Raw genomic sequence first — 14,326 nt, 5'->3', positions numbered from 1 at the left:
ACTCCTATCAAGCTTCAGAATATCGATATTTTCCCGCCCGCTTATCAAAGTTCAGCCGTGCAAGACTATCGAAGATACGGCAATGTTGTACCCATCGGACTTCAGTAATGACTAAGTTCCACGTCATACGGTCTATAAGCCACAGGTGGCCCGAGTGCTGAGATATCGGTTGGTCCTGCGCGCATGCGCCGCGCGGCCCACGCAAACAAACAACGTGCATTCGATGCAATTTCATACCGATCCGGGTTTATGTAAGGTGTAATCTACGCTGGTCAATATTGAGCGTTTTCTATGATAGGTGGAGAGGGAATAGGTTCTGTGGAACTACATATTATACTTCATTACATTTTCCCTAAGCCGGGTTATACATTATACAGCGCATAAGTGCATTCACTGACTAAAAAGCCAAAAGGACCCGGATTCGATTACAGCCGGGATAGGTGTTTGGATTACTTACTATGCATTACTGCTCACCTGTCGAGAACTGGGTGCATCCAGTGGGTGCACCTCTATCTATCCTTAAAGGCGATAGGTAGTTACATGGACGCCCCATGTACATAAAGATTGTTCCTATACTTGTCTTATACACAGCAATTTCACTTCGCAAGTCGCTTCAGCTGTGCTAGTATTTAGGTATGCTGCAAGTTTCATTATGCAAGCGCTTTATTAACTTGAGATTAAAATTTTTATAAAGGCTGGTTTTTATAGTTTCTGGCGACGCAACGTCCAGTGAATAAAAATGCGATTAAAGTTATGCCCAGTAAACCTACAATACGTTCTGGAATATACTACTGGAAATACTACTAGCTGTTCCCGCGAGCTTCGCTTCGACTTAATAAGTTTTCCCGTGGGAATTCCGGGATAAAAAGTAGCCTATGTTCTTTCTCAGGGTCTAGACCATATGTATACCAAATTTTATTCAAATCCATTCAGTAGTTTTGCTGTGAAAGAGTAACAGACAGACACAGTTACTTTTGCATTTATAATATTAGTTAGGAATTAGGATGTACCTATGTACCAAATTATTACAGCATCCAATAGGTATATTCTCTACTACGTATTCTGGAGTGTGTGTGTGTGTGTGATAAATGGATAAGTAGGTATACGAGTATACCTACATATTATGCCCGTCTACTCACAACTTACAAGCTCTAAGACTAACTAAGTGCTATAGCTCTATTTATAATGCCTCTTTGACATCGACCTTAACCAAGACGCATAGGAATCGATACTTCATTACATCGAAAGCTTATCGATTTACGTAGGGTTCTTACTAAAGTATTTATGATAGGTACTTTCCAGCGTCATTAAATTGCATCGGTAGGTACCATGCAATGCAGTTTATGATTGTTGGGCCTTTCATAACTAATTACCACCTAATTACCTATGTGTGAAGTATATTTTGTAGATTACAGGTGGCGCAAAAATTGTACTTACCTACTTCCCTATTTATAATTACCAATTTACATATAGGTACCTAAGTAACGTATTTAGGGCCCATACTAGGGTTTCGTTCCCGTGTTCCCGTTCCTGGGAATAAATTCCCGAAATTTTGAAAAAAAAACCCGTATCCCGGGAACAGACAAAGGTCGGGAAAAACGAAACCCTAGCCCATACATAAATCGGAGCGATGCGAGCTCTCAACGTCACGACCTTTCTCCTAGGGGACACCTGTGAATGGAAGGGAGTCGTTTTTGCGGTGCATAGTTTTGTGCCAAAGGCTATTTCGCACCCACATAATACATAAAGAGCCATACCGTTAGCCAGAATATACGGAACCGCTTATGTAGAGTTAGTCAAACCTTAAACCGGAAATTGCTCTAGCGCTCTTGCATAATCCACTACCGTACACCCACCGCACATAAGCAATCAACGATCCAAAGCTGACATAATTTGTATGGATCTGACAGATACTGTTTGACAGATAAGCGAATTGTAGATTGCTAATGTGTCGGTGGTAAGGCAAGTCCCGCCTCTCTATCTCTTCACCCTAACTTATCAGTACTTACCATCATATCCCCACAACTCTTCACCCTAACTTATCGGAACTTATCACCCCACAGCTAAGCACCCTCCGCCGTAGCAAGTCCCGCCTCTCTATCTCTTCACCCTAACTTATCAGTACTTACCATCATATCCCCACAACTCTTCACCCTAACTTATCGGAACTTATCACCCCACAGCTAAGCACCCTCCGCCGTAGCCATGTTCGAAGGCGTAGTGGCCGGGTTCCTGAACCGGCTGCTGGGCAAGTACGTGGAAGACCTCAACACCGAGGACCTCAATGTGGGCATCTTCTCGGGGAGCGTGTTGCTCACTGACCTGAAGTTGAAGCCTGAGGCGCTGGTGAGTGGGATTGGCTTTTGTTTTTATCTTGTACTAGCTGTTCCCGCGCTTCGCTTCGCCTTAAAAAGTTTTCCCATGGGAATTCCGGGATAAAAAGTAGCCTTTGTTCTTTCTCAGGGTCTAGATCATATGTATACCAAATTTCATTCAAATCCGTTCAGTAGTTTTGGTGTAAAAGAGTAACAGTCAGACAGACACAGTTACCTACTTTCGCAAAGTACGTGGAGGACCTCAACACCGAGGACCTCAATGTGGGCATCTTCTCCGGCAGTGTGTTGCTGACGGACCTGAAGTTGAAGCCTGAGGCGCTGGTGAGTGGGAGTGATTGGCTTTTGTTTTTAGCTGTTACAGTTGACTCCGTAAATATTGTCAGAGGAGGGTCATCAGTAAGATTCAAACCATGATCAAGACTTTTAAGATTTTTTACTTCTAGTAGGTATCTGACTAGGGGTAATTCTTTAATACTGAGATGTAGGCCTAAACATGTGTTGTACTTGCTCGCATCCATGCCACATGTCGGAAATCTTTGATTTATTTCATAGGATCTATAACTCAACATGTGTTATAGATAATATATAATAATATAGTAGATAATAATATTGATGCAGATTTTTGTAATAAAGATTATTAAGTATTATTTTATTATAGTAACTTGACTTGAAAGCTTGCGCGTATCGAAGAGAAGATTATGGCGCTACAAGCCGCTTTTGCGTGCAGACGTAAGGGTAGTTATGAACATGAGATGGGCAAGAGATAGAGTATACTCGTAGTTTGTCCAGCTTTGACCATGTTCAGAGACCTTAAAAACTGTATATTTGTCTTCCAGTTCGAGCTAGACCTACCAATCGACGTCAAAATCGGCACAGTCGGCCGGATCTCCATCCAGATACCATGGAGCTCTCTTCAGCGCGCGCCAGTCTCAGTGGTGGTGGAAGACGTGCTGCTGCTGGTGGCGCCCTCTGTGTCCAACACCGGCTTCGACCGCGAGCGGGAGAAGCGCCTGTGCCGCGCCCGGGGCAGGAGGAGGCTGCGCGCGCCCGCCGACGATGGTAGGTACTGGGAGAGGGTAAATGATACACGGAAATAAGTAGGTATAGACACTCGCGTTTATTATGTTATGTACTGAAAAAGCACCATAACACACTAAAACAGGTAGCGAAAGGCAGTCGCGGCGATAATGACGCTGTAAAACAGGATGGCGGCGCTTACATTCGACCGTGGTGTAGCGCCATCTAGTCACTAAAACAAGTAGGTAAGGACACTCGTGGCGATTATGACGCTGTAAAGCAAAATGGCGGCGCTTATATTCGACCGTATAGCGCTATCTAGTCACTAAAACAAGTAGGTAAAGACACTCGCGGCGGTTATAGTGCGCTCGCATATTAGCGCCATCTAGTGTTACCCATCGCAACTAGATGGCGGCGGCGGCGGTGGAGGACGCGCTGCTGCTGGTGGCGCCCTCTGTGTCCAACACCGGCTTCGACCGAGAGCGGGAGAAGCGCCTGTGCCGCGCCCGGGGCAGGAGGAGGCTGCGCGCGCCCGCCGACGATGGTAGGTACTGGGAGAGGATACATGACAAGAAAGAAAACAAGTAGGTAAAGACACTTGCGACGATTATGGTATGTACTGAAAGAGGAGAAATGCCACAACACACGAAAACAAGTTGGTAAAGACTCTGGCGGCAATTATGAAGATGTCCCGAGCCCCAGTGACCCATGAATTAGATCTTGGTCTCCGACATTAAAGTGCGCCATTCTTCTCTATTCTGTGTCAAATCAGAACATCCAGCTTTTTCAGGTCTTTAGCGTACAACTTCATCCTACATACTACTACTAATTCTAGCGGTATCACGCACCCCCCACCGATGGACGCCCAGAAGTTTGACCAATTATTAACGTGTGTAACCAAAAACTGTATACAGTTTCAGACACGACCTCCTGAAAAAACAACGTAATCCAGCTATTTTAAGTTCATAAAACGACTCAACTCACAAATCTTTGGTCCACAGCAGAGATCCTCAGCGGTCCCGAAGACATCGTAGAAAGCCTGTACACGGCTATGGTGAACAACTTACAAGTGTACATCCGCAATGTGCACATCCGATATGAAGACACCGTGAGCTCGCGCGACGGCCCGCTCGCTTGCGGGCTGTGCTTGCAGAGCATCTCTATTGAGACTACTAATAGGTAAGATAGAATGTTAACTTAGGTTTAATGAATTTATGCATGCCTGGCAAAGGTCTTTTTTTAACTTAAGTACCTAATACCATAGAATAACGAGACTAGCACAGCTAACAGCTTGTACTCGTTATTCTATGCTAATACCTATAATAATAAAAGCCACAAGTAGGTAACCGACATACAAAACAATATTAGAACAATCCGATTTGCCTAAAGCTGTATGTGAGGTGTTTTTGGCCGCGTCCATGACCGATGCAACGCCGAAATACGAAGTCTTCGCCGCCCGCACAGCTGAAGAGCTTCATATAAAACTATCTTTTATGTGTCTATTTGTGATGTTAAGGGGATTACGAAACCTAAAATGCTAAAGTCGGTTTGATATACTTGATTAGATTGGAAAAACGGTAGCTTCTATCACTTTGAAAAAAATATATATTGTAGCAGAGGGTATACTCAACATGATATTTGCTTAGAAATTGGTGCAGGATTATAATAAGTATGTTAAAAAAAATTGCAAACAGACCATGTCTTTTGCCATTTTTCGACTTATTATGAAAAAACCCTCGAAATCAGAGGGCCCATATTCATGGAATCTTATATGTATGTGTAGGTAATTAAATTCTTAACAAAGTTACCTTAAAGAGTTGGATTTAATGGACCAGAAGTCAACTTTTTTGGCAAAAAACTAATAAATTCCGGTTTAAAAATGATGACGCCGTGACAGATTTCAGATTTCTTCAGTCGTCGCCCTGGTGGCGGCCTGTTAGGAGCGATACCCACGCCATTTTATTTTTAATCAAATATTTCACAAAAACTGATTAAATCAACAAATGATGACTGCAAATATTATAATAAATATGCATTTGCTATGAAAAGTTAATTTTCTAAACATTTTAGATGGAGAAAAGCTGAAAATTATTAGAAAACATTTCGCCTTTTCGATTTGTTTACATTTTTTACTATAGAGTTACAGATGCATAGATAAAGGTAAACATTACAAATAATGACACTTATTAGATTCTCCGAATAAGAACTATACGGTCAATACAGTATGCCAAAGCGCGAGCCTGTTTATATTCTGAGGGGTAATAATTTAACTTTATTTTATTTTAACGGTTGTGTATGCTAGGTAAGCTACACAATATACAGGGTGTTGAAAATTAAGTTCTCAATTTGTATTATTTGAAACCAAAAACCGTAATTTTTTATAATATATATTTTAAGATGTGGTAGTCTGTACACTAAAGGGTGTTCAAAAGTATAAGTACTTTTAAAAATTGAAGAACTAAAATGTACATATTTTTTTAAATCTATGAAGGTATTTAACAAGCTTTGCAAAAAAGCGGTTAAGTGCGACTTTATCTACATATATACACACATACATACACTCTCACGCCTAAAATGTACTCCCTTGCGGGGTAGGCAGAGGTGCATTGCTGCACCCACTTTTCGCCAGTGTTGTTTAAATCCCAATGTAATAGGGGGCGGGCCTATTGCCATTTTACGGGCACATCCAAGACCCGAGAACAAATATCTGTGTTTAAACAAAGATCTGGTCCAGCCGGGAATCGAATCCGGGAACTTCGGCTCAGTAGTCAGGGTCAATAACTACTACGCCATACGGTCGTCTAGTATTAAAAAAAACTCATAAAAAATATGTATTTAACACAGCTTTTGAACTCCTGAAGGAAATAGAGGGGTGTTATAAGTTTAAAGGAAGGGCTGAACCAGTTTTTTTTTATTATGGTAATGTACCTATATTTTTTATTATTTTTTCAAATATGTAAATGTCATACCATTATTGAATTGCCATAAAATTACATATAGTTATAGTTATAGAAAAGGGCAGGGAAACCAGTGCCCATTCGCCACTGCAACCTAAAAGATCTATTGTGACTCCCCTTGCCAGGTCAAATCTCACTCTACAGGCTCAGGTAAACCTGATATTACCTATATAGGATGTTGCAAAAAGATTATACTATGCCAACAGGGGGTGACTCAGGGAGTTATTCTGAACAACTTTTGTTCTACTAGTTTTGGAAATTCTCGAAAAATAAATTCGGTCTTTATAGTAAAAAGTCACGTGATCGAATAAGTTTCTTTGTAAAAGGTTTTATTTTGTGAATTTTCAAAATTGTTGAAGAAAAGTGGATCAGAATGACCCCTAAATCCACTTTTGGCTTAGCTTTATACCCATTTTGCAACACCTTGTATATCGTCAGCGTCACCTCAGATCGTAATCATCGTAACTCCTCGTGACCAACTTTAAGAGGAGACACATACATATATTACTGTTTTATTTGTAGTTCTAGTTAACATACTACCTACCTAAAGTTTTTTTTTAACTAGCCTAAAAAGGATTTGTTTAGACAGTCTATCTTCCTGTTCAACCGCAGCCTGAGTGCCAGTGAGTTTCTCAATGACTGAAAGGAGGCCACATTAGTGCTCCTAAATAAATAAAGCAGGCCTGTAGATTATCTTTCCGTTGACCGACACATCTAACTGCTGTAAGAGCCTGACAAGCTCTTCGAACGAGTCATACCTCTGTAGTACGTGGTGGTACGGTCTCGACCTTTCGGACAGTCAGTTTGGCATCCGAAATGCGTGATCGATAGTGGGTACAATACTTTGCGTTCGTTCACTGTCGGAGCAGGATGAGAACTAGCTCTTAGCTTAAAAATAGTAACCGCGTTCCTAGAGGGCTGACATCCCAAGGATTTTGGACAACATTTCATTTTTTTTACCCTACATTTTTATTAGCTATTCGGAAAGTTTATTAAAAATTAGAGGACCCGTATTTTTTTATTTTTCATGTACATTTCTTTTTCCATGTTATTTTTAACTTTAAAGTTTATTATTTTAAAACCGGAAGTGACGTCACATATTAGGCTCAATTTTGATTTAAGTCCTTTGCCTTAGTCTCGAAAAAAAAAACATAAATGACACTGACAACTGACAGGTGACATAAACTTTGTTTACGTGCCAACCAGCAAATGGGTCATTTTCAAATGACAAAAAAAAGTGTGACATTGATAATTCTGATGATACAAAATACTTATCATGAAAAAATAATTTTACTAAGCATTCCAGTCAAGCATAATTGAAACACATGAATGCATAATATATTACTATTTTAAAATAAATATAATGTACTTACCCCAATTTTTTTAGCTATGTAGGCGGTGGCATGCTCTGGGACATATTATATAGCGGGTCATCTCTTAATGCGTAATAACCATTTTATATACGATCAATAAAAAAAAAAGTCAAAAAGTGTCGGAACAGAATTTATGAAAATGACCCAAATAAACAACAAAACGTCACGATAAAACGTCAACGTCAATCAAAAATGACAGTGACAGTTACTTTTTTTTTTCATCGATAGGCTTTGAGCAACAAAATTCATCGCACCTAATGCATGACGTCATCAGCAGTTTTTGACTATTTTATGAATTTCTCCAAAATGATACATCCAAAAAATTCAAAAATATTTTTTTCGTGGCCTTTATAGCTAAATCTCGAAATGGTTTCCGATTTATAGCAGCTTTAGTTTTTTGAAATGTTGTCCATTGCTGGAGCTGTGCTCGCCATGCAGTGCATGGGCTACTTAGGAATCTGGGAGGCTGTTGCAAAGGAGTCCGTTGCCTCTATACGGTACGGGTGCCGTGCGATTTATGGCCCTTCCAGGAGCACCTGTTTTGTCAAGTCGAAGAGAATGGCTTGTATTCGACGCAACCTGCAGTACTGGTGGGATTGGTTGGAGGTCTGGACAGCACGTAGCTGCAGCCGCCGTCATGCCGTCATTCGACGCATAGATGCAAAAAAAAGTTGAAATTCATGTTAATAATTAGATTTTAATTAAACAATATTGCAAAAAAAATATTAACATTGTTGAGTATGTTATTTTATTTTAGTAAAGTAGTAATAAAAACAAAGGCTTATTGCATAGTTTTCGTTCACGCTCGCCTACATCGCACGTTGTATATGAGAATAAAGGGAATTACTAAATTTTCTTGTTTAAAAATCACGGTTTCTGGTTTAGAGGAAAATAAATTGTAAAATGCGGAATACAGTTTTTTTTTCGAATAAAGAGTAAAACAAAACATGTAAATTCAATAAACGTTTCTATTGACACTAGGGCATACAATACCGCAATACCGGGAACCCGGAAAAAAAATAAGTATTTTTCAATACCAGTATTGAAAGTTAATACCGGTATTGAAGTAATACCGGAATCGGACTTTTTAGGCTATAAATAAAGCGATTAAGGTATAGTTAGCCTTGTGTTCTTATATACTATGAAAGCGCACTTGTTTCCAATAGTTTAATGTAGTTTTTGGCCGTTGGAAATCTACTGTTGCCCATGCGTAAACCGACACCAAATTTTTTTTTTCAAATCTATCATTTTAACTCTAATACTCAATTGTCGTAGAAATCTATATCTATAATTACAGAATTTGATTGCCTTTTCTTGTTTAATTTTGGCCTATAGTCCTTTAAACACAATATTTGCCATTTATAACAACAAGAAAGTCTAATACCGGTATTAGTACCGGAATCCCGAAGTAGTAATACCGAAACTCAACACCGGTATTGAAAATTATTCCGGTATTGCATGCCCTAATTGACACCAACTGACACTAATTGACTTTTCGCCGAGAAAAGTGGAGTTACAATGTTTGCGATCTAAAGTGATTATAGAATAATTAGAACTATCTATTTTTTTTCAGTTCACCTGGTGTTGACTGAAATTGTAATTAGGTACTGACTCCTTGACTTGAAAATAACTTTTTTTATAATCGTTATTACAAAACCGCAATTTTTTTAACACAGCAATATTTGTAGGTACTTACAGTGAGCAAAAGAGCGCAACAAGGTTTTATTTTTTTTTGGTTTTAAGAAACAAAAATATTATTTCTATCATATCCAAAATGCACATACTTAAGTACATATTATACCTCACCCAGACCACCCCATATCACCACCTTTGCCAGCTACGTAACCTTTTGGGACACCCTGTATATGCAGAGTTCTGCAAACTACTGTTCTGCTTTTAAAACACCAAAATAAAACAGGTCGTCTAACTAAAAAGTCACGTGACCAAAAAAAAATATATGGAGAAGCGTTTTTTTTTTCACGAATATAAAAAAATACGTAGGATAAAAGTTATTCAGAGTAACGCCCTTTTGGCTAACTATACTTTTTTTAATACAACACCCTGTAGTCCCTCTTATATTAAAATCTGCCCCCAAGTGAGGCTATACTTAATTCGCGAAAAAAAAAAACGCAAATTTTTACATTCCGATTTCATTTCCAGGGTTTTAGACATAACATCAATAACATGCTGCACATAGGTTTCGGCTTAGTTTAGTATACCCTTTTTGCAACAACCTGTATAAATATCGGCACGGGCACGACTTTTTATAATTAATGATTAAATATTAAAAATACTTTCAAATAAAAATAAATATTTTCGTATCACTTACAAAACAATATTACTTACTTAGTATATGTTTAACAAAGTGGCATGTCTTCACTTTAATGTTTTCGAGTACTATGTTAAAATTTCATGTCATTGTCCGGAGAACGCCCCGCATACCTCAACCCCCCTCACTAGATTTGACAGATTCTGATTTTCTTCTAGCTTTAGTGACAGCCTTAAGACCATTTAAGACCATCTGTGGCCCAGAAAGAAAACAACAAATTGCATTAATTCAGACACAAATATAAGTAAAGACAAAATAATAAAGGCGAATTAAATTCTCCTTTGGGTACTTATTCACAAAGGAGAATTTAATTCGCCGAATTTCACACTCACTCCAACCAGAATCCAATCCCCCTAATTTCACACCCACTCTTTCCACAGCAAATGGAAGCCGTCAGTCTCCACCGCGGGAACCTCTCCCATCTACCAACTAGTCCGCATCACCGCCCTGAGCGTGTACTGGGCGTGTGGAGCCAGCACCCTCGACGAGCAGCAGGTCACGAACATCTCCCCCGTGCAGTACTACAACTGGAAGCACTACATGCTGAGTGTGCTGCGGGCCGACCCCGCGCCCGCCGCCGGTGAGCGCATTGTGCAGCCTAATTATACAGGGTGTTGCAAAAAGGGTATGTATACTAAGCCGAAAAGGGCTGATTCAGGGGTTCATTCTGAAGGTTTAGATTCGCGAATTTCCAAACTTGTAGAAAACATGTTGTTCAGATTGACCCCCTGAATCACCTTTCGGCATATTACTTTATACCATTTTTGCAACATCCTATATTATATCGCTGGATATAATAATATGGGCTTACTGGAAAATGAGTTGTACGGAGCTTATTATAAGGTAAAATTTGAACAGACGATTGTAAGTTTTGACATTGCTGCCTTTAAAAATGATAAACGATGACATGCTGAGTCTACTGTGGCGGGAAGGAGCGCTCGGTACCAGCACCACTATTGGTGAAAGAGATTATAAGTTCTTTCCATTTGCTTAGTCATAAAAAATTGTGCATATAATAATAAGGGCTTTTGTATTTACATACAATATTTACTCTTCCAGTGGTGGACCCGTTCTCGTGCAAGATCAAAGTGATACTGAACCGCTCGGGCGAGCCGCGCGTGCCCAAGCTACTTGTGGACGCGCTAGTACAGGACTTCAACTTCCACTTGTCTCGCCGACAGTACCTGTCTATGGACAACCTTATATCGTCTATAAAGAGGATGGATATTAATAGGTGAGGAATAGTGAGGATTGTTTTATCATAGCTTATGTTTATGTGTAACGATCGCAATTAAAGATACTCGTACATTATGCGAACGGATTTCTCACTCTCGCGGCTACGGCTTGATTTTTGGATGTGCCCTCAAATAGTGAATAGAAAAATGTTCCACCTACCATGAAACTTACATTAGTGCCTATAAGGCTATATATTTTATTAAGTCGTAGGCAAAGTTAAATTACTGCTTCCACTTTCCATGGGTATTATGTTTTTTCTGAACATCTAGTAGGTACAGTGGCCTGCGCCTAAAAGTATGCAGGCACGGTCCGCACAGTGATGCCATCTAGTAAAAACCTTGTAACTACAACGTATTGGACGTGTGTTTTGATAAGTGCATGTTGTTGTTCTATAAGTAAGAGTGTTTGAGCAGTACGATATTGTTTGTATTCGCTGTTTTTACTACTGTGTATATTAGGTAGTTAATTTCTTACAATTTCGTCATAGTGACTGTGGCGTAGTTGTTAAGGCGTGGCGCGGCGGTGCCGCATGAGTTATTACGAATTTGTTGATACTTACTTCGCATCCTGTTATTGTTTTTTGTGACTTTAAAGATCATAATATGATAGAAGTTTCCTTTACTTTCTTTTTTTAATTTTTTAATTCGATTAAGGGTTTGTTAGTATTTAAAAAACTAAATTGAAATTGATTGTTAATCAATAACACACTTGATGGGATCAATAATCTACAATAGTTAGTAGCAGTCAGGTGCAATGTAGCGGACGACTAACTAAAACTTGCTTCTTTTTATTTATTGAGTTGTTCTCATAAGATTGAGGGTAGAACTATATATTATTATTATTATATATTAAGTATATGTGATCATGAATCCCAAAGTTCTTTGAGACAATACAACACTTGCGTTCCACTCAACGTTTTATAAATCGCTTTGGCTTCTAAATATTACTTATCGGTGCTTACTACTGATATCAAGAATGTTAAAAGGCATTTAAAAATAAAAACCAATAGTTTTACTATTTAGTGGAGGACTTGAACACAGGGACCTCATGCCGCCGCATCAATTCATGAATGCTTAACCACTCAGACTATCACCGACCATGATAGCGTTCTCGAAATATGCTATCATTATGCTGTTATTATTACCGCCACCGCCCCGTAACTTATATTTACAAGCTGGTTACTAGATGGCATTACTGTTTCCAATTCGCCTGATTACTTTTAGGCGCAGGCCACCGTACCTACAAGGAAAAAAAAGCTAAACAAAAAATAATCTTATATTCCAGACAATACCGCCACCTCCACCCTGGCGTCCCACTATCCCAATCCGTAAAAAAATGGTGGTTATACGCTTACAACGCAGTCTTAGAACAACGCGTGCGCCCGTACACCTGGCAAGCCATCAAGACTCACAGACAGAACTACCTCAAGTACAAACAGACGTATATGAGTGTTCTAAACAGTCCTCACGATACTGAGTTGAAGTTGGATCTGCAGCAGTGCCAGGATTGTCTGCCGGTTATCAGTGTTCTGATTGCGCGCGAGCACGCTAAGATTCAGGTAAAATTTATGGCTTTTCTAGTCCATTATAGTAATGTTTTAAATTATATTTTTGTTTAAACAAACTTACTTACCACTCTCTCAACCTCCTGGTAGGTTGACTGTCAAAAAATGCTTTTAGCATTATGTCCACCTGATTGTACATTGTTATTGTTGTAAAGTGTGCAATTAACTACGGGAGCATAGTACAGTGTGTCTATCAAGGGTCCAATAAATGGGTATCAAATTTGGAAGAGAAGGAACCAAATCAATTGGCATTTAGATTTATTACAAAATGGTTACTTTAAAACACATACAAATTCACCTTTGTTATATTTTCAGCTGCATGCAAAAGAATCGAGTTTAGTAGAAATTCAAGAGAGCGATTCTGATTGGTGGAAGCCGTGGACTGACAAAAGCTCTGATGGAGAAGAGTCTAAGGTAAGGCAAAAAGCTACTGCTGCTAATGTCCACTTATGACTGACAGTCTACTCTTGTTTGAGGAAATACTAAGTCTCGAAGACCTGTCAGTGGCGAGTCAGTGGTTAGCGCAGAAGCGCTCCGAAACTTCGAATTTCGTCAAGCAAGTAGCCCCTACGTGCTTCTTTCGCCAATTTATACCGTGTTTCATATTTATGTTTCATTAGTACTTACCATATGACAAACGAATATATGGATTTTAAGTGCAGTGAGGGACCTACAAGGAAATTTCTTATAAAAAAAAACCTAGAAGCAAAATTTACTCCATCTCCATTAATAAAATATGAACAAATTTCTCCAGGCCCAGCTAATAGCCAAGAACGAGAAGCAGAAGTCCCTCTGGAGCCACCTGTCCAGCCCCGAGAAGAAGAAGGTCTGCGAGCTGATCGGCTACGTGGAGGGTGCGCCGAGGCAGGACAAGCCTAAACAGTATATTGGTATGTGGTTTCTATACAGCTCATGCTGAGTCGGAGCCCTTTTGCTGGGAATACACACCAGGAGGTGTGTGTTTTTTATTGGTTGTAGTACTGTAGTTGTATTGATATGTAATATTAATATATTTTTAAATACGTCATACATTTGTTTACATAATTGAATCTAATACTTATTTACGGGATACTTACCTACTGTAATTTTAGAAATTAAAGAGTAAATTAAAAATATACATACATATTTTTACATTGTTTTCAGAGCACAAAATAAACTTAACGTTGGCGAACAGTTCCATAACGCTACTGAACCGGGACAAGGAAATATTCGCGCTGACGTTGACGCAGTTCCTCGTGTCACTCGAAACTAGACCTTCCGCCAAATCTTATAAGGTACGTTGTTAATAAGTACACTGTCGTTTACTAACTAAGGTGATCCGAGGAATAGACTACCACCGTCATCAATATACTAGCTCATAAATGAAATTTTGGAAAACACTTCGATTTCAATTCCAAGACGTATTTATTCGATATTTAGAAAGGCTGTTCATGAGGACCTCTTATAATTTCAGCTTTTGGCGAATAATACGGTTTTTTTTTCTCCGGTAATTGATTTTTACTCGCATTTATTCA

General features: G+C 39.2%; 1 protein-coding gene across 1 annotated transcript in view; it reads left to right on the top strand.

The window, feature by feature from the left end:
• The first annotated feature begins 2,199 nt into the window (after window positions 1–2,199).
• The window catches only part of LOC105388959 (intermembrane lipid transfer protein VPS13A), a 57,045-nt gene continuing 44,918 nt past the window's right edge, over window positions 2,200–14,326 (top strand). The window contains exons 1-9 of the mRNA XM_048629602.1: window positions 2,200–2,346; window positions 3,173–3,395; window positions 4,355–4,532; window positions 10,393–10,592; window positions 11,072–11,246; window positions 12,533–12,806; window positions 13,128–13,226; window positions 13,567–13,702; window positions 13,956–14,086. Coding sequence (XP_048485559.1) covers window positions 2,206–2,346; window positions 3,173–3,395; window positions 4,355–4,532; window positions 10,393–10,592; window positions 11,072–11,246; window positions 12,533–12,806; window positions 13,128–13,226; window positions 13,567–13,702; window positions 13,956–14,086 — 1,557 coding nt within the window. The 5' untranslated portion in view covers window positions 2,200–2,205. The remainder of the gene's footprint in view (window positions 2,347–3,172; window positions 3,396–4,354; window positions 4,533–10,392; window positions 10,593–11,071; window positions 11,247–12,532; window positions 12,807–13,127; window positions 13,227–13,566; window positions 13,703–13,955; window positions 14,087–14,326) is intronic.

This window comes from Plutella xylostella, chromosome 23 (genome assembly GCF_932276165.1).
Source record: "Plutella xylostella chromosome 23, ilPluXylo3.1, whole genome shotgun sequence".
Taxonomy (NCBI): domain Eukaryota; kingdom Metazoa; phylum Arthropoda; class Insecta; order Lepidoptera; family Plutellidae; genus Plutella; species Plutella xylostella.
Note: the sequence above shows the minus strand (reverse complement) of the source record. Positions and strands in the feature narration are given on the sequence as shown.